The 16,814-nt window shown below is 41.0% G+C and overlaps 1 protein-coding gene across 2 annotated transcripts; it reads left to right on the forward strand.

Annotated features, from left to right (window-relative positions):
• The first annotated feature begins 372 nt into the window (after positions 1-372).
• On the forward strand, positions 373-16,492 carry LOC135539996 (integrin beta-7-like). 2 transcript variants are annotated; one of them, XM_064966284.1, is made up of 15 exons: positions 374-523; positions 2,661-2,740; positions 8,477-8,672; positions 9,867-10,037; positions 10,162-10,403; positions 10,568-10,723; positions 10,871-10,966; positions 12,254-12,343; positions 12,838-12,984; positions 13,123-13,313; positions 13,716-13,942; positions 14,056-14,263; positions 14,702-14,895; positions 15,233-15,393; positions 15,724-16,492. In XM_064966284.1, the coding sequence occupies exons 1-15, from the start codon at positions 460-462 to the stop codon at positions 15,790-15,792; spliced, it is 2,292 nt and encodes a 763-aa protein (XP_064822356.1). In that variant the 5' UTR covers positions 374-459; the 3' UTR covers positions 15,793-16,492. The 2 variants fall into 2 exon arrangements, with proteins under 2 accessions (XP_064822357.1, XP_064822356.1); XM_064966285.1 differs by lacking the exons at positions 14,702-14,895; positions 15,724-16,492 and having other exon boundaries at positions 373-523; positions 15,233-15,325.
• Positions 16,493-16,814: the final 322 nt, after the last annotated feature.

The following is a 16,814-nucleotide window of genomic DNA, read 5'->3' on the forward strand; positions in this document are numbered from 1 at the left end:
AGATGAACATTGGGTGTACAGTAGCTGTGGATGAGAAAGCAAGTGTTTGTAAGCGTAAGAGTGATATTCAAATCACTACAATTATTTATTGAAATCATAACAGTATTGGAAGCTCCAGAACGTTTCTGAATTAGAAATAAGGTTTGGTTGAGCTTTGAGTTTCATTTCTCACATTAAGGAGACGGGAGAAAGCCTCTGGTTTCAATCTAGTGGCTCAAAATTAGTTAGTGATGATTTTTCTCGTTTCCAAGGGGGTTGACTAAGAAAACATGAGAAAATTAACATTGTGTGGTGTGTGGTTGACAACTTGTGAGAACTCAAGGGGAAGTGGCCTGTCTGCTGTGTTCTGTGCCCGCCTCCTGCTCCCTGCCTTCTCACGACGCTCTCTTGACTTTCTCTTTCTAGAAGAAGAAACTCATCCACTCGGTCTATCGCTCACTCCATTTATATCCTCGGGCAATGGTTGGGATCTTTATATTAGGGACCTTTCTCTTGTACTGTGTGGGACAGAAACAAATTCAAGGTAAGTGCACTGCCATCTACAACTACTAGTCAGGGTTGGGGGTATCCCATTTCAATAGAGGAATTGACTTGAAATTCTTATTCAATAATTAGAAAGTGTAATTTATTTCCAATGTTGATTTTGAAATCGTTGAGTAAGAATTCACTTCTGGAATTGACAAGCATTGACCCCAACCCTGGTACTGGTACCTGGCACAAGGCAGACATGGGTAATGGCAGGTCCATTATGAGAGCAGTATTTCCCCTATATTAATTTAGCAAACCAAAGGCAAAATTGCCACGGGGAACAGGCCCTTGCTTTAACGGTCGACTTTGGGCACGAAAACAGTCCAACTTTCAAACAGAAATAGGGTGTGCCTTTGGTGATTCATCAATGTGTCTTTCTGGTCATGCACGCCACAACCAACGTAGCTAGTTCGTTAGCTAAGATAGCCACTTGTAGCTAGCCAGTAACTCCTCCAGTATGTGTTGACGTCATTTCACAGGATTGGTTTTTGGATGGAAGCTGTAGAGATCGTTAAGAAACACAGGAGGTTGGTGACACATTAATTGGGGAGAATGGGCTCATGGTAATGACTGGAGCGGAATTAGTGGAATGGCAACAAATACATCAAATACATGGTTTCCAAGGTTTCCAGGTGTTTGATGCCAATTAATTCGCTCCGTTCCAGCCATTATCATGAGCCGTCCTCCCCTCAGCAGCCTGTGGTAAGAAATGACAAATACCTTATATATTATTAATCTATTTACTTTAAGCGTTAAATGACCTGGTATGACGGTGCATTGATCAGTTTAAATACTTTTTATTTAGTTTTACGTTTTTGCCCAACCTACAAAAGTCAACCTAAAAAAAGGTAACTGTCCAGTGTTTCCAGATTTCTATGAAATATGACTTATCATTAATTAGAATATGAAACTATTTCACAGTTTTCTTTCCAAAAAATGGTAATTAAGTATGTTAAAAAGCCACTTTTCTGTGTTAGAATGGTGTGGTAGTACCCCAATCACAGACTGGTGTGGGCGTTTACCGGTCATTAAAAATAAACATGCAAGGAGACCCCTGATTGGTCAGCTCACATCATCTTCTATGAGGAAATGGCAAGCATTTTTTAAACAATCTGTTTGAGATATATGTTTTTTTCCCCCCAATTCATGCTTTGGCTACAAAAACGAGTATAGGGTCAACAACATTATTTGGGTAGGACTTTAAAACTGCAACATTTTTCTCTCTGCCCCATGGCAAAATGTGTTAAAATGCAGGAAGTTTGCTGTTTGTCCGCCCACCCAAAAAATCAGTTTTGGGGCCTCCCGGGTGGCACAGTGGTCTAAGCCACTGCCACACAGTGCTAGCTGTGCCGCCAGAGTCTCTGGGTTCAAGCCCAGGCTCTGCTGCAGCTGGCTGTGACCGGGAGGCTCATGGGGTGATACACAATTGACCCAGTTGTCCAGGGTTAGGCAGGGTTTGGATGGCAAGGTATATCCTTGTTTCATTGTGCACCAGCAACTCCTGTGGCAGACCGGGCACAGTGCACACTGACCAGGTCACTGGGTGCATGGTGTTTCCTCCGACACATTGGTACAGCTGGCTTCCGGGTTGGATGTGTGTTGTGTCAAGAAGCAGTGTGGCTTGGTTGGGTTGTGTTTCAGGGGACGCATGGCTCTCGACCTTCGCCACTCCCAAGTACGTACGTGAGTTGCAGAGATGAGACAAGACAAGAAATTTGTTTGACATTTTAAAACAGTGGGATAAATTGTTGAGGGATAAATGATTTTGAAAGTATAACTGATTTCTTAAATGTATTATTTTACCCCTTTTTCATGGTATCCAATAATTAGTAATAGTAATTAATTAGAAATTATTATATTATTATAGTAATTAATTAATTAGTAATTAATTAGAAATCAGTTATACTTTCAAAATCATTTATCCCTCAACAATTTATCCCACTGTTTTAAAATGTCAAACAAATTTCCGGTGGGGGTACCACCTGGATCTACTGTCTAAAGTTCTCCCCCCCCCCCAATATGTACGCCACAATTTCGCCCTTGTAGCAGACCCTCCTAGACCTCTGATGTGAATTTGTTCCTGAGAGAGTCAGGGATCATTAATGATGTCACTGTTGTGTTTGGTGTTTCAGGGGTCCCCCAAGGATGTGTATCCCAGCCCTCATGTTCAGCTTGCCTGAGGAGCCCTGGATGTGCCTGGTGCAAACACAAGGTCAGCTTTATCATGCATCATCTGGCTTGCTGCTGCTTCCTCAGTTCTTTGTTTCAAACTGTTGCATGTTTTATCCTTGCGTGTTGCTATACTTTGGACTTGATTGCTTTGTGAGTTGGCTTCTCTGTGGACAACATGTGGGACGACGGCATTAGGCCATTCACACTATAGGAGCTACGTACAATAGGATCAAGTACAATTATTTGTCACATGCGTCGTAAACAACAGTGAAATGCTTACTTACGGGTCCTTCCCAATAATACAGAGAGGGAAAAAAAGAGAAATAGTAGGGAAAAAGAAGAAGAAAAACAAGGGGTAATGGGTCTTCACTGCAGACTGAATGATGAAAATCTTTTGCAACTTGGGTGAGATCATAGACAATGATGTCCCATCAAGCTCATGTAAGATTTTGTGGATGTTATATTTTCAACATTTTCAATATCTTCTACAGTTCAGCAGACATTCTACTTACAGTTATGGGTTTAATTATACAGGACCTTAAATTTAATGGTGGAAGAGATCACGTGACGTGTCAAACACTTTACCTCCTTACCTCCTGGTGATAGGAGGTGTGAAAGGTTAGATTGATGGAAAGCCCGTTAGGTCAAGTGAATGTTTACATTTCTACTTCACATTGTCATGCATTTAGAGGAAAAGTTATTTTCCAATCGTTTCATTCTGAACATAACATATTCTTTGTTCTGTTCCACTGTTCCGACCAGCAAAATAAAGTTCTGAACCAGTTCAAACCAAAAACAAGTGAAAATGACATTTAGTTCAACATTAAATTACTTTACCAATGGATAGAGTAGCTTGCTGTGGAGTGGGCAAGCTATGTACATGCATTGGTCAGAAAAGTGTAGTGTAGAGTGTAACATTCCAATAAAATGTTGCGTGTGAGGAGAGGGCTGGGCATGAAGCGCTGGGCATCTTGTTGTTATGACATGCGTTATCTGAATTAGGCCCACAGTATTATACCTACGGAGGAGCGGCTTCTATGAAGGAACTTTGAATGTCTTTGAACTTCAGAGAGTTGGCTTAACTAACATTGGACCAGCGCTAGCTGTTGATCATGACTCTCAGTTCCATTACATTACACATAATGCCACCTAGAATTTTCGAGAGCTAACAAGCTAGCTAGCTAACTAACAAGCTTGTGTGTGCAGAGCGGCACCATAATTCAAATAAAAACACGTCTTAGCTTTTTGTAGTTAAAATAAATCCAATGTGAAACTTGAAAACTATAGTATCCTTAACTAGCATTGAAAAGATAATCCATCGTTCTCTAATTCAAAATCTCTCTCCCTAATTTCTGAATCACACCTGTAATGTCAGTAGTTACAGTAGACTATGCATGGTTCGGAGGGGCAGGTAGCCTACACACACACACACACACACACTGGCAAAGATTTACAGCTGGCAGGCAGACACTGGAATAAGTTTATGAGTGACAGTGAGGTCTTTGTGTAGACAATTTGTTGCATGTTTTGTGGGACTATAAAAAAAATGACTTAAACGTAAAATTACTTTTCTGATCCGGAACAGTATATATCGCTTTAGTTTTCATTTCTGATTCTATTCCTAGAAAAATGTCATCATTTTCAGGTTTTCTTTCTGTTCCCTGAACCGGCTCCAACCCCTGGCTATAACTGTTAGAATATCTTCTCTTTCTAGATCCTCAAACATTTACACTAGTGTCAAATTACAGACATATGGCACTGCATAGGTTCTTCACCATAGCACTACTCATTAAACAAAGTGTAGTGGCTAGGTTCTAAGATTCCAAAAGGACACTTCTATAGACCAGACCTGGGTTCAAATACTATTTCAAATATCTCAATTACTTTCAAAATACTATTTCAAATATCTCAATTACTTTCAAATACCTTTTGAAATATTCAGATATCTTTTATTTGAAAAAACAAGTAGTTGAATAGTATAATGTGTTTGGAAATAGACTTGGAAAGTTTTGGAAAATAATCAAATACACTGACTCAAATACACTCCCATGCATTTAACCCAGGTTTTTGAAAATAGAATTGGAAATAAGTATTTGAAAATACTCTCAATTACAATTTGGTCGACTATTTGTTTGTTTTTTTAACAAATAATCATTCCAAATACTCAAATAAAAGTACTTGTTGTGGGTTGTGTATTTGAAAATTCTCAATGTTTTTATTTACATGCAGTGGCAAGAAAAGTATGTGAACCCTTTGGAATTACCTGGATTTCTGCAGAAATTGGTCATCAAATTTGATCTGATCTTCATGGAAGTCACAACAATAGACAAACATAGTGTGCTTAAACTAATAACACACAAATTATTGTATTTTTATTGTCTATATTGAATACATCATTTAATCATTCACAGTGTAGGTTGGGAAAAGTATGTGAACACCTAGGCTAATGACTTCTCCAAAAGCTAATTGGAGTCAGGAGTCAGCTAACCTGGAGTCCAATCAATGAGACGAGATTGGAGATGTTGGTTAGAGCTGCCTTTCCCTATAAAAAACCCACACAAAATATGACTTTGCTATTCACAAGAATCATTGCCTGATGTGAACCATGCCTCGAACAAAAGAGATCTCAGAAGACCTAAGATTAAGAATTGTTGACTTGCATAAAGCTGGAAATGGTTACAAAAGTATTTCTAAAAGCCTTGATGTTCATCAGTCCACAGCAAGACAAATTGTCTATAAATGGAGAAAATTCAGCACTGTTGCTACTCTCCCTAGGAGTGGCCATCCTGCAAAGATGACTGCAAGAGCACAGAGCAGAATGCTCAATGAGGATAAGAACAATCCTAGAGTGTCAGCTAAAGACTTACAGAAATCTCTGGAACATGCTAACATCTCTGTTGACGAGTCTACTATATGTAAAACACTAAACAAGAAGGGTGTTCATGGGAGGACACCAAAATAACCATTCCTGAACATCTGAAGTTTGCAAAAGTGCACCTGGCTGTTCCACAGTGCTACTGGCAAAATATTCTATAGACAGATTAAACTATAGTTTAGTTGTTTTGGAAGGAACACACAACACTATGTGTGGAGAAAAAAAGGCACAGCACATCAACATCAAAACCTCATCCCAACTGTAAAGTATGGTGGAGGGAGCATCATGGTTTGGGGCTGCTTTGCTGCCTCAGGGCCTGGACAGCTTGCTATCATCAATGGAAAAATTGAATTTCCAAGTTTATCAAGACATTTTGCAGGAGAATGCTAATTATATCTGTTCGCCAATTGAAGCTCAACAGAAGTTGGGTGATGCAACAGGAAAATGACCCAAAACCCAGAAGTAAATCAATTACAGAATGGCTTCAACAGAAGAAAATGTGCCTGCTGGAGTGGCCCAGTCAGTTCCTGACCTCAACCCGATTAAGGTGCTGTGTCATGACCTCAAGAGAGCAGTTCACACCAGACATCCCAAGAATATTGCTAAACTGAAACAGTTTTGTAAAGAGGAATGGTGCAAAATTCCTCCTGACCGTTGTTGAAGGAAGAGTACCAAGATGGCTGCACGGTGGCTTCAATGGGTAATTGATTTGAACCCAGGTCTGCTATAACCACTTTTACAAAGACTGGTTCCAACACATTTTCCCCATTTAAAGACTTAAGAGAGTTATTGTTCTAGTTGCAATTCAAATGTAATTTATTACTCACAAAAAGGTCCAGGTTTGTCACAGATTCCAGTTGATGAATGGTAAAACAAAGCAATAGATTCTGTGTGTTCTAAACAGATTCCAGATAATATTGATGTCACAAATGTATAATGTACAAAGGTAAAAAGGATGAAAAAAAGATATACATGAATGATTAACTAAATGGTTCCAATGGTTGAAAACGGTATGTCTTTCGCATCTTCTATACAGATTTGTAACAACTTTTCCAATTAAAAAATACTAATCTCAAAACTAGACATTTTGCAGGTATAGTCTGCAAGGCTTTATAGTCTCAAGGCCTTGATTATACATATCACAGGTTCTGGTCCTCTTTTTAAATTATTTCGATTTTTTTCACCACTTTTTCAGACGAATTGCCATAACATAAGCTTTTTTTTATGGTACAAATAAATAAATACAGGTGCTTTAAAGTGTTGGTCCTGTGTTTCATGAGCTGAAATAAAAGATCCCAGAAATGTTCCATACTCACAAAAAGATTATTTCTCTCAAAATTGGTGCACAAATGTGTTAACATCCCTATGAGTGAGCATTTCTCCTTTGCCAAAATAGTCCATCCACCTGACAGGTGTGGCATATCAAGAAGCTAATTAAATAGCATGATCATTACACAGGTGCACCTTGTGCGGGGGCCAATAAAAGCCTACACTTAAATGTGCAGTTTTGTCACACAACACAATGCCACAGATGTCTCAAATTTTGATGGATTGTGCAATTGGCATGCTGACTGCAGGAATATCCACCACAGCTCTTGCCAGATAATTTTATGTTCATTTCTCTACCATAAGCCACCTTCAATGTTATTTTCGATAATTTATCAGTACGTCCAACCGGCCTCATAACCGTAGACCACGTGTATAGCGTTGTGTGGGTTTGCTGATGTCAACATTGTGAACAGAGTGCCCCATGGTGGCGGTGGGGTTATGGTGTGGTTCGGCATAGGCTACGGAAAACCAACACAATTGCATTTTATCGATGGCAATTTGAATGCACAGAGATACCGTGATGAGATCTTGAGGCCCATTGTCGCGCCATTCATCTGCCGCCATCACCTCAGGTTTCAGCATGATAATGCACAGCTCCATATCACAATACTTGGAAGCTGAAAATGTCCCAGATCTTCCATGTCCCCCATTGAGCATGTTTGGGATGCTCTGGATCGACATGTAAGACAGCATGTTCCAGTTCCTGCCAATATCCAGCAACTTCGCACAGCCAATGAAACCGAACATTCCACAGACCACAATCAACAGCCTGATCAACTCAGAAAGTAGGACAGCATCAGAAAGTAGGACAGATTTTATCGCACGCTTATGTTGCTTAGATTTTTGAAGATTATCAGTGAGGCTCTTGCTCACAATTAAAAACGGTTGTATTGTTTCAAGTTAATACTTCAAGTCAGCTGACAAATCCCACTGGGCACAGGTGTCAGTTCAAGGTCAATTTCACGTTGTTTAACGTAATTTCATTGAAATGAATGGAAACAACATTGAATCAACCCGTGTGTGCCCAGTGGATTGTCTTATTCAGAATCAGTAAACACACTGTCTTGCTTGGGTGCTCATGTCTTACACAACATGTGTATGTTCCCTATCCTGCTCTCAGTTTGGGGTTGATAATTGAATGGTGTATTGTGCTGCTGCAGCGCTCTGTGGTTTCCTAAACTAGTCGTGCAATTGATGTCAGACTCACTTCCGCCTTTCTATTCTATTTCCACATGCAATTCCTGTTAATTTATGTGGTATATATTTTGGTGAAGATATTGGTGATACATTCAAATGTTTGTTGGCTTTGACTTTAACTCTGTCATTTCTCCCTGCAACCAAAACCCTCTTCCCCAAAGCAACAATCTAATTTATAGGTCCTATCTATAATAATGACATGTTCTATGTATCTTTAAAGATAATAATTATACAGAGATGTACCCCCATCTGTTGGATTGACAGCAGGTAGGCCCACATGATAATCTGGCAAACCACGTGTGGGTCAGTGTTTTATTTTCTCTATCCTTAGTCCGACACACTGAACTAAGACCATAATACACATCCTCCTGACAGGACTTCCTGAAGTCTGGAGAGTCCAGTGAGCGGAGGTGTGACACTGCTGAGTCTCTGAGGACCAGGCGTTGTGAGCAGATGGATATCATCAACCCCCGATTAGATCCAGTCTTTCTGAAGAATAATGATCTCAGCAGCAACTCAGACAATGTGGTCCAGCTTAAGCCACAAAACCTCCTCTTCAAACTCAGAGTCGGTGAGAGTTATATGACTCTTCCTAAAAGGAAGTATTTCTCAGAATACAAACAGGGACAGGTCTGAAATCTGAAATTCAAACAGGGACAGGTCTGAAATCTGAAATTCAAACAGGGACAGGTCTGAAATCTGAAATACAAACAGGGACAGGTCTGAAATCTGAAATACAAACAGGGACAGGTCTGAAATCTGAAATACAAACAGGGACAGGTCTGAAATCTGAAATAAAAACAGGGACAGGTCTGAAATCTGAAATACAAACAGGGACAGGTCTGAAATCTGAAATTCAAGCTGGGACAGGTCTGAAATCTGAAATACCAGCAGGGACAGGTCTGAAATCTGAAATTCAAACAGGGACAGGTCTGAAATCTGAAACTCAAACAGGGACAGGTCTGAAATCTGAAATACAAACAGGGACAGGTCTGAAATCTGAAATTCAAACAGGGACAGGTCTGAAATCTGAAACTCAAACAGGGACAGGTCTGAAATCTGAAATACAAACAGGGACAGGTCTGAAATCTGAAATTCAAACAGGGACAGGTCTGAAATCTGAAATACAAACAGGGACAGGTCTGAAATCTGAAATTCAAACAGTGACAGGTCTGAAATCTGAAATACAAACAGGGACAGGTCTGAAATCTGAAATACAAACAGGGACAGGTCTGAAATCTGAAATACAAACAGGGACAGGTCTGAAATCTGAAATACAAACGGGGACAGGTCTGAAATCTGAAATTCAAACAGGGACAGGTCTGAAATCTGAAATTCAAACAGGGACAGGTCTGAAATCTGAAATACAAACAGGGACAGGTCTGAAATCTGAAATACAAACAGGGACAGGTCTGAAATCTGAACCTCAAACAGGGACAGGTCTGAAATCTGAAATACAAACAGGGACAGGTCTGAAATCTGAAATTCAAGCTGGGACAGGTCTGAAATCTGAAATACCAGCAGGGACAGGTCTGAAATCTGAAATTCAAACAGGGACAGGTCTGAAATCTGAAACTCAAACAGGGACAGGTCTGAAATCTGAAATACAAACAGGGACAGGTCTGAAATCTGAAATATGTAGTGGTGCTTTATAGATTATTTTTGAAGCCGTGCAAATTAATAGAAATAACGACATCATGTGAAGTATTGTAGTGATGCATGTATTTGCAGTTAATAACTGTTCTAGCTGACCTGTTTGTTTCAGGAGTCCCTCAGACCTTCAATGTCTCATTCAAGAGAGCCGAGGGCTACCCCATAGACCTGTACTACCTGATGGACCTGTCCTTCTCCATGAAGGACGACCTGGACACCATCAAGAACCTAGGCCAGGACATCCTCTCTGCACTGAAAAAAGTCACCCAGAAGGTCCGCATTGGTGAGTGACTTTTGCAGAAGATAGGATTTCATGTCAGGATTTCAATCAACTGTGTGTAGTCATCCGAATATGCCACCTCTCCTCATCCTGTCCATCTTTATCCCTCTCCTCTCTCCACTGTCAGGCTTCGGCTCATTTGTAGACAAGGTGGCTCTGCCATACGTCAGCCAGGTGAAGGCCAAGAAGAATAACCCCTGTCCCAACCGCCTGAACATCTGTCAACCTGCCTTCAGCTTCCAAAATATTCTGAGACTCACAGAAGACGTGGACGAGTTCAAGACCAGGGTCAGCGACCAGATCATCTCTGGAAACCTGGACTCCCCCGAGGCAGGCTTTGACGCAATCATGCAGGCAGCTGTCTGCCAGGTAGTGTCATGCATAACCAAACACAGTCACCTCCACTTTATAGATTGGAGGCAAGGATGTCTAGAACATCCATCTTTCTTTTTCTATGGGTTTTTCCTTCTTTCTTTCTCTCTCTCTTACTTGCATCACACCATCTCTGTCACTCTGTGTCTCTCTCTTTCCAGAGTGTGATTGGTTGGAACAATGTCACCCGGATCCTGGTCTACACGTCAGATGACACCTTCCATATTGCCGGGGATGGCAGGCTGGCTGGTATATTCGAGCCTCATGACGGCATGTGCCATCTCAATGGCACTGGCTTCTACGATGGCACTAAATATGTGAGTTATCAAGAGAGGAGAAGGGTGATCAACACTTAGAAGACGTGAGCTTGTTTCAGTGATAGGGGCTAACATTTATTGCAGGAGAACTGGGGTACTACAACATCCTTCTGTGGTTATTTAATCCACTTCCTGTATGTGTCTCAGGACTACCCATCGGTTGGCCAGCTTGCCAGGGTCCTGGCAGCCAATAACATCCAGCTCATCTTTGCTGTCACCGAGGACAGTGTTGCTGCCTACAAGGTCAGAACTGAAAGGAGAAGTTGTTTGTAAGAGCAGATTACAAAATGTCACAAAATGTTTATCAAATAGCCCTTCTTACATCAGCTGATATATCAAATTGCTGTACAGAAACCCAGCCTAAAACCCCAAACAGCAAGCAATGCAGGTGTAGAAGCACAGAGGCTAGGAAAAACTCCCTAGAAAGGCCAAAACCTAGGAAGAAACCTAGAGAGGAACCAGACTATGAGGTGTGGCCAGTCCTCTTCTGGCTGTGCAAGGTGGATATTATAACAGAACATGGCCAAGATGTTTAAATGTTCATAAATGACCAGCATGCTCAACTAATAATAATCGCAGTAGTTGTCGAGGGTGCAGCAAGTCAGCACCTCAGGAGTAAATGTCAGTTGGCTTTTCATAGCCAATCATTGAGAGTATCTCTACCGCTCCTGCTGTCTCTAGAGAGTTGAAAACAGCAGGTCTGGGACAGGTAGCACATCCGGTGAACAGGTCAGGGTTCCATAGCCGCAGGCAGAACAGTTGAAACTGGAGCAGCAGCACGGCCAGGTGGACTGTGGACAGCAAGGAGTCATCATGCCAGGTAGTCCTGAGGCATGGTCCTAGGGCTCAGGTCCTCCGAGAGAATGAAAGAAAGAAAGAAAGAAAGAAAGAAAGAAAGAAAGAAAGAAAGAAAGAAAGAAAGAAAGAAAGAAAGAAAGAAAGAATTAGAGAGAGCGTACATAAATTCACACAGGACACCGGATAAGACAGGAGAAATTCTCCAGAAAAATGGCCCAAATGGAAAATGGCCCAATGCAGTCAAAAATATGATTTCTCCGTGTTTTCTATATATTTCCACACTGTGAGGTTGGAATAATACTGTGAAATTGTGAAAAGGATGATAATACACGTTTAGTGTAAGAGCTGTTTTAAAGACCACCTGAAATTTCAGGCTGTTTTGGTGGGATGAAGTTTTGGCCTGCCTGGTGACATGAGTTAATAGACCAATAAGAAAGAGAGTTCCAAACCTTTCTGCCAATAACAGCTAGTTTTCATTATCCATTCCCCACTAAGACCACTTCCAGACAGTCCCAGCAAAATTCTTGCTTGAGAAACTTCTGTTTGCTAAGAAGTTATTTTTGTTTCATTTTTACCATTTTAATTGAAAACAATCACAGTAAGGTACTTAATTGTTACCCAGAAATGCTTTGATGTTGAGATAAAAACAGCTGCCTTTAACCTGAGTATTTATACCTCCTCCCAACTCTCTCTATTGTGCCCATACCTAAACACACACACACACTTCTCTAGGCATTGAGTAAACTAATCCCTCAGTCAGTGGTGGGGGTCCTGAAGAACGACTCCAGCAACGTGGTCCTGCTCATCTCAGAGGCCTACAGTGTGAGTATCTCAAGCTTAGAATACAGTTAACAAGCTGCTGCAAAATGGCGAATGGCTGCAATGACCAAAAAATAGCAATGCTTTATTTGAAACAGAGATGCTGGAAATGAAAGCATGTCTGTGGTTATGCTCATGAGTCATACTGCAGACTAAAAGGGTAGGACCTACTCATACTTATTTTCATTGGAAACCATGTTATCATGGTTACCTACTGATCTACAGTGTATAGTGTGCGCTGTGCTCTCACAGATCTAAAAATAGGCTGTAGCAAATTATGTCTAAATCTTCCTAGTGGGGACTTCAAAGGTTTCATACATGATAGACCTACATTTCTCTAGATAGGAGTATGTTAAAATATAAAAATATATACTACTTTTGCAAATGCATTACTTACAAACAAAAGTGGCCTTGCAATGAAATGCCATTTATTGGACACATAGACATAGATGTAACATCATCAGCAGTTCTATCTGGTAATGCATATCTATTCACAGAACCTGTCCTCCACCATCTTACTGGAGCACCATGAAGCTCCCTCAGATCTGGATGTGACCTACAAATCCCACTGTACCCCTGAAAAAGGGGACAACACCCATTGGCAGAGGAGGGGCGAGTGCATGAACGTCAAGCTCAACCAGCAGGTCTGGCACAAAGCAGGGGCGGGGGAAGAGATCATAATGTGAATAAGAACAGCAAAGCTCATGTCTTCAAAGGATTTAGTCATGTAACTTGGACTGAAAGAACATTTTGTTGTGTATTATCCCCTCTCTTGCTACCAGGTCAACTTCACTGTAAGCCTGAACATTTCAACATGTCTAAAGGAGAAGCAGACTTTTTCCCTAAAACTGCAGGGCATCAGCGAGACCCTGAAGGTCTCTGTGGAAACCCTGTGTGACTGTGACTGCCAAGACAGAGAAGAGCAGTCCTCACACTGCAATGAAATTGGAACACTCACCTGCGGCATCTGCAGGCAAGTCCTAAAATTATGACTAGAACTCACAGCACCTCCTGTTTGGTGAGATAGAGAACTGTGCTTACAAACTGCACAGGGAAACAGCTGCAGTCTGCAGTCTGACTGTTACCATAGAGCAGTAAACTAGTTTTTGTAGTCAAAGAAATGTATCAAAGATATACTGGATGTTATCAAAACTTCAGGTGATTCAAGCCAATTGTTCTCCAGAGAAAGTGAATACAGAGAAAGTGATTAAAGTGTTGTTTAGATACTGAGTAGGAATAGGAGTCTTCTCTGATCACGTAACCTGACCAGAAACAACTCCTGGCCCAAAATAGGCTATAAGTACCAGAATTTCCCCTGTTTTTTTTTGTTTTTCCCTGGCTTTTCATAGTTTTTGTAAAATACTATGCCCTTTAGCTGTGATGAGGGTCACCTGGGTCAGAGGTGTGAGTGTGAGCGGCCTAAGGACATGACCTCTGCCGAATCAATGGCCGCAACATGTCGCCAAGACAACTCCTCGCAGCTGTGCAGCGGGCATGGGAGCTGTGAATGTGGCATGTGTATGTGTCAGGGCACCCACCGCGGCAATTTTTGCCAATGTGATGACAACAGCTGTGCCCGCCACAACAACATGCTCTGCGGTGGTGAGTAAACTCAAACAGTTAGTTCCTGCCATGCATTTTGATTGGCTGAAGAATGTGTTCCTTAGTTGTATTTTATTGCAGCCCATTTTTCAGCCATGTAATGTCTTCTGCAGGTAATGGGCAGTGTGAATGTGGAACATGTAAGTGTAATGCCAATTACACAGGCTCTGCATGTGACTGTTCCACCCTCACCGACCAGTGCGGGACGGTTGGGAAGCTGTGCAATGGCCAGGGAACATGCCAGTGTAACCAGTGCCAGTGCAACAAAGACTTCTTTGGCATAAACTGCTCAAAGATTGCTAACGCATGCCCAAAATTCCTGTGAGTACAAGACAATAACTTAAAGTGAGTTTGGATTGAGCTTCCAGGTTGACAAAGCTTAGATCTTGAATAGTGACCATACAACAACAGTTTACTTTTGCTACAATAAAATCCCAAAAGTCCCCACAAGGATAGTAAAACAAGGAAAATTCTCCCTTGTGGGGATATTTCCCCCGTCCACGTGAAGACAAATTCTATTATAAGATCAGGGGTTAGAGTTAGGGTTAGAACTGGGTTAGAATTAGGGTTAGGGTAAGGGTTAGGAGTTAGATTTAGGGTTTAAGGTCAAGGTTATGGTTATGGTAAGGGTTAGGGTTAGTGGTTAAGGAAAACAGAATTTTGAATAGAAATTAATTTTAGGTCCCCACGAGGATGGAACAACAAAACGTGTGTGTGTGTGTACCTTCAGTATGTCTGTTAACCTGTCTTTATGTCCAGGGACTGTGTGACATGTGAATTGGACAATAAAAAGATTAGCGGCCTAAAGAGTAACTGCAGCCAACTCTGTGGCTCAGTCAAGCTCACTTGGATGAAGGGACCCCAGGAGTTCCCCTGCAGTAAAGACACCATCTCCTACAAAGTGGAGCTGTTGCCTGATGGCAACATCCAGATCTTCTACGCAGATCTGCCTCGTGAGACCTTAAATTTATCTCTAATCATCATCCTTTAGTTTCATTTTATGTTCTAATGTTTTCACTTCTTCGGATCTCACTGCTCATTGTAGCAATTTATAATATTACTAGTGTTTAGGCTCACCTAAAAAAGACTATTCCTATGATGTATTTTTTCTGCCCTATACTGCTATAGTTGTTTGATCAAATATTATTTACATTAGACAAAAAGTTTGTTCAATATTTGAAGCTGTATTATAATTGGGGTTTTCCTTACCATGTGACCTGACCAGGGAAACTGGGGCCCAGTCAGGACACATGTTCTACTACAACCGCTTCCTCTCCACATTCCTGGCAGGCTCTATTGACAAGACTTACGTGATCATCGGCAGCTCTGTGTCCAGCATCATCTTCATCGGCATCGCAGTGATCCTCATCAGCAGGCTTATGCTAGAGCTCCACTACCGGAGAGAGTATGAAAGCTTCCTCAAAGCAAAGGAGGCCGAAGTCTGGCAAGATGTGAGAGAAAGAACAGCACACACATGACAATGAATCACCATGACGTGAGATAGGCTAAATGTCCCTGCAATAACTGGTTGCTTGTCATAACCAAATAACTTTCTATTATTCTGTTTCATAGTTTTTTTATATGAATAGCGGATTTCATAATTATTTGTGTGAATATGTTTGGTCTTTTTGTGGTTGTTTAGTATTGATTTTAAAGAAAATAATCAACCTAATAAGACTTTAATGCAAGATTTGTAAGGTTAGGTGTTGAAATTGATTGTTGATAACATGATGCTCCCTCTGTACTAAACTTCTCTCTTGTTTGGTCCTTTTGTGTTTCAGATGAAAAATCCCTTGTTCCAGGATGCCACGACCGTGGTCATGAACCCCATGCACATTCAAGAGGACTGATCCAAACCATTAGACTCTAAAGCCAACAAACACTTTCATTCCAGAAAACCTGTGATCTACTGTAATAAGTGAAAGCCAGACCATACTGTATGCCGATCATAACTTCAGGGAACCGCAAGAACCGTCTGTTGCTAAGAGGATCAGAGACTTTGTCATGAGAACATTACATTCTATTTCCCTGTATTTCAAGGCCAATACGTATTTCAGATATAATTTGCAGCACGTTGATTCCCATACTCACTTATTGGTTCTCTTCAATTTGATTGCTTCCTCTTGTTGTACAGGAGTAGTAGTGAGACCACTCCACTCTCTCTCAACTTTCAGTCTTTTTCTCATGATGAAGTCTCCCATCTCCTTATGTCCTCCTTCTCCTCTGCGTTTGTCTGTTTATTTAAACATTTGATAGTTAATAATTCATACCAACTTCAGAACATTTTAAGTCTTGTGAAGGGTCATTCATTTTTAGTCTGTGCATTTAGTTTGTGTTGCATTATATTCCGTTTTTCTTAAAGAATTATTTTCTAATTATTATTATCAGCTGAATCATATTTCAAATGATTCTCTGTACAGTGTATTAATTAAGTAGGCCTATGTGAGCACTGTGTGATTGAAATGATATAGTACCATTTTTAATTATATCAATTATAATAAAGTAATTTGTAGTGTAATGAGCAGGCAATAAAGGAGGGAAAAACATGAACCAGACGGATGTCAGTTGGGGCGGCAGGGTAGCCCAGTGGTTAGAGCGTTGGACTAGTCACCGGAAGGTTGCAAGTTCAAACCCCCAAGCTGACAAGGTACAAATCTGTCGTTCTGCCCCTGAACAGGCAGTTAGCCCACTGTTCCCAGGCCGTCATTGAAAATAAGAATTTGTTCTTAACTGACTTGCCTGGTTAAAAAAAGGTCAAAATTATTTTTAAACTAAGACTAGTCTCTCGTCAGACTCCACACCGTCTATGAGAAAAAAAGTGTTAACGCACTGTGCTGGACAATAAGGCTGGTGTTTTCATAAGGCTAGACAT

The sequence above is a fragment of the Oncorhynchus masou genome, chromosome 5 (assembly GCF_036934945.1).
Source record: "Oncorhynchus masou masou isolate Uvic2021 chromosome 5, UVic_Omas_1.1, whole genome shotgun sequence".
Taxonomy (NCBI): Eukaryota; Metazoa; Chordata; class Actinopteri; order Salmoniformes; family Salmonidae; genus Oncorhynchus; species Oncorhynchus masou.

Bases quoted from the DNA above. Each gene is read 5' to 3' on its own strand.
- LOC135539996 (XM_064966284.1), top strand. From the start codon at position 460: ATGGTTGGGATCTTTATATTAGGGACCTTTCTCTTGTACTGTGTGGGA. The intron at 524-2,660 runs GTAAGTGCACTG...TTGGTGTTTCAG, and splicing joins GGGACAGAAACAAATTCAAG to GGGTCCCCCAAGGATGTGTA. The intron at 10,404-10,567 runs GTAGTGTCATGC...CTCTCTTTCCAG, and splicing joins TGCAGGCAGCTGTCTGCCAG to AGTGTGATTGGTTGGAACAA.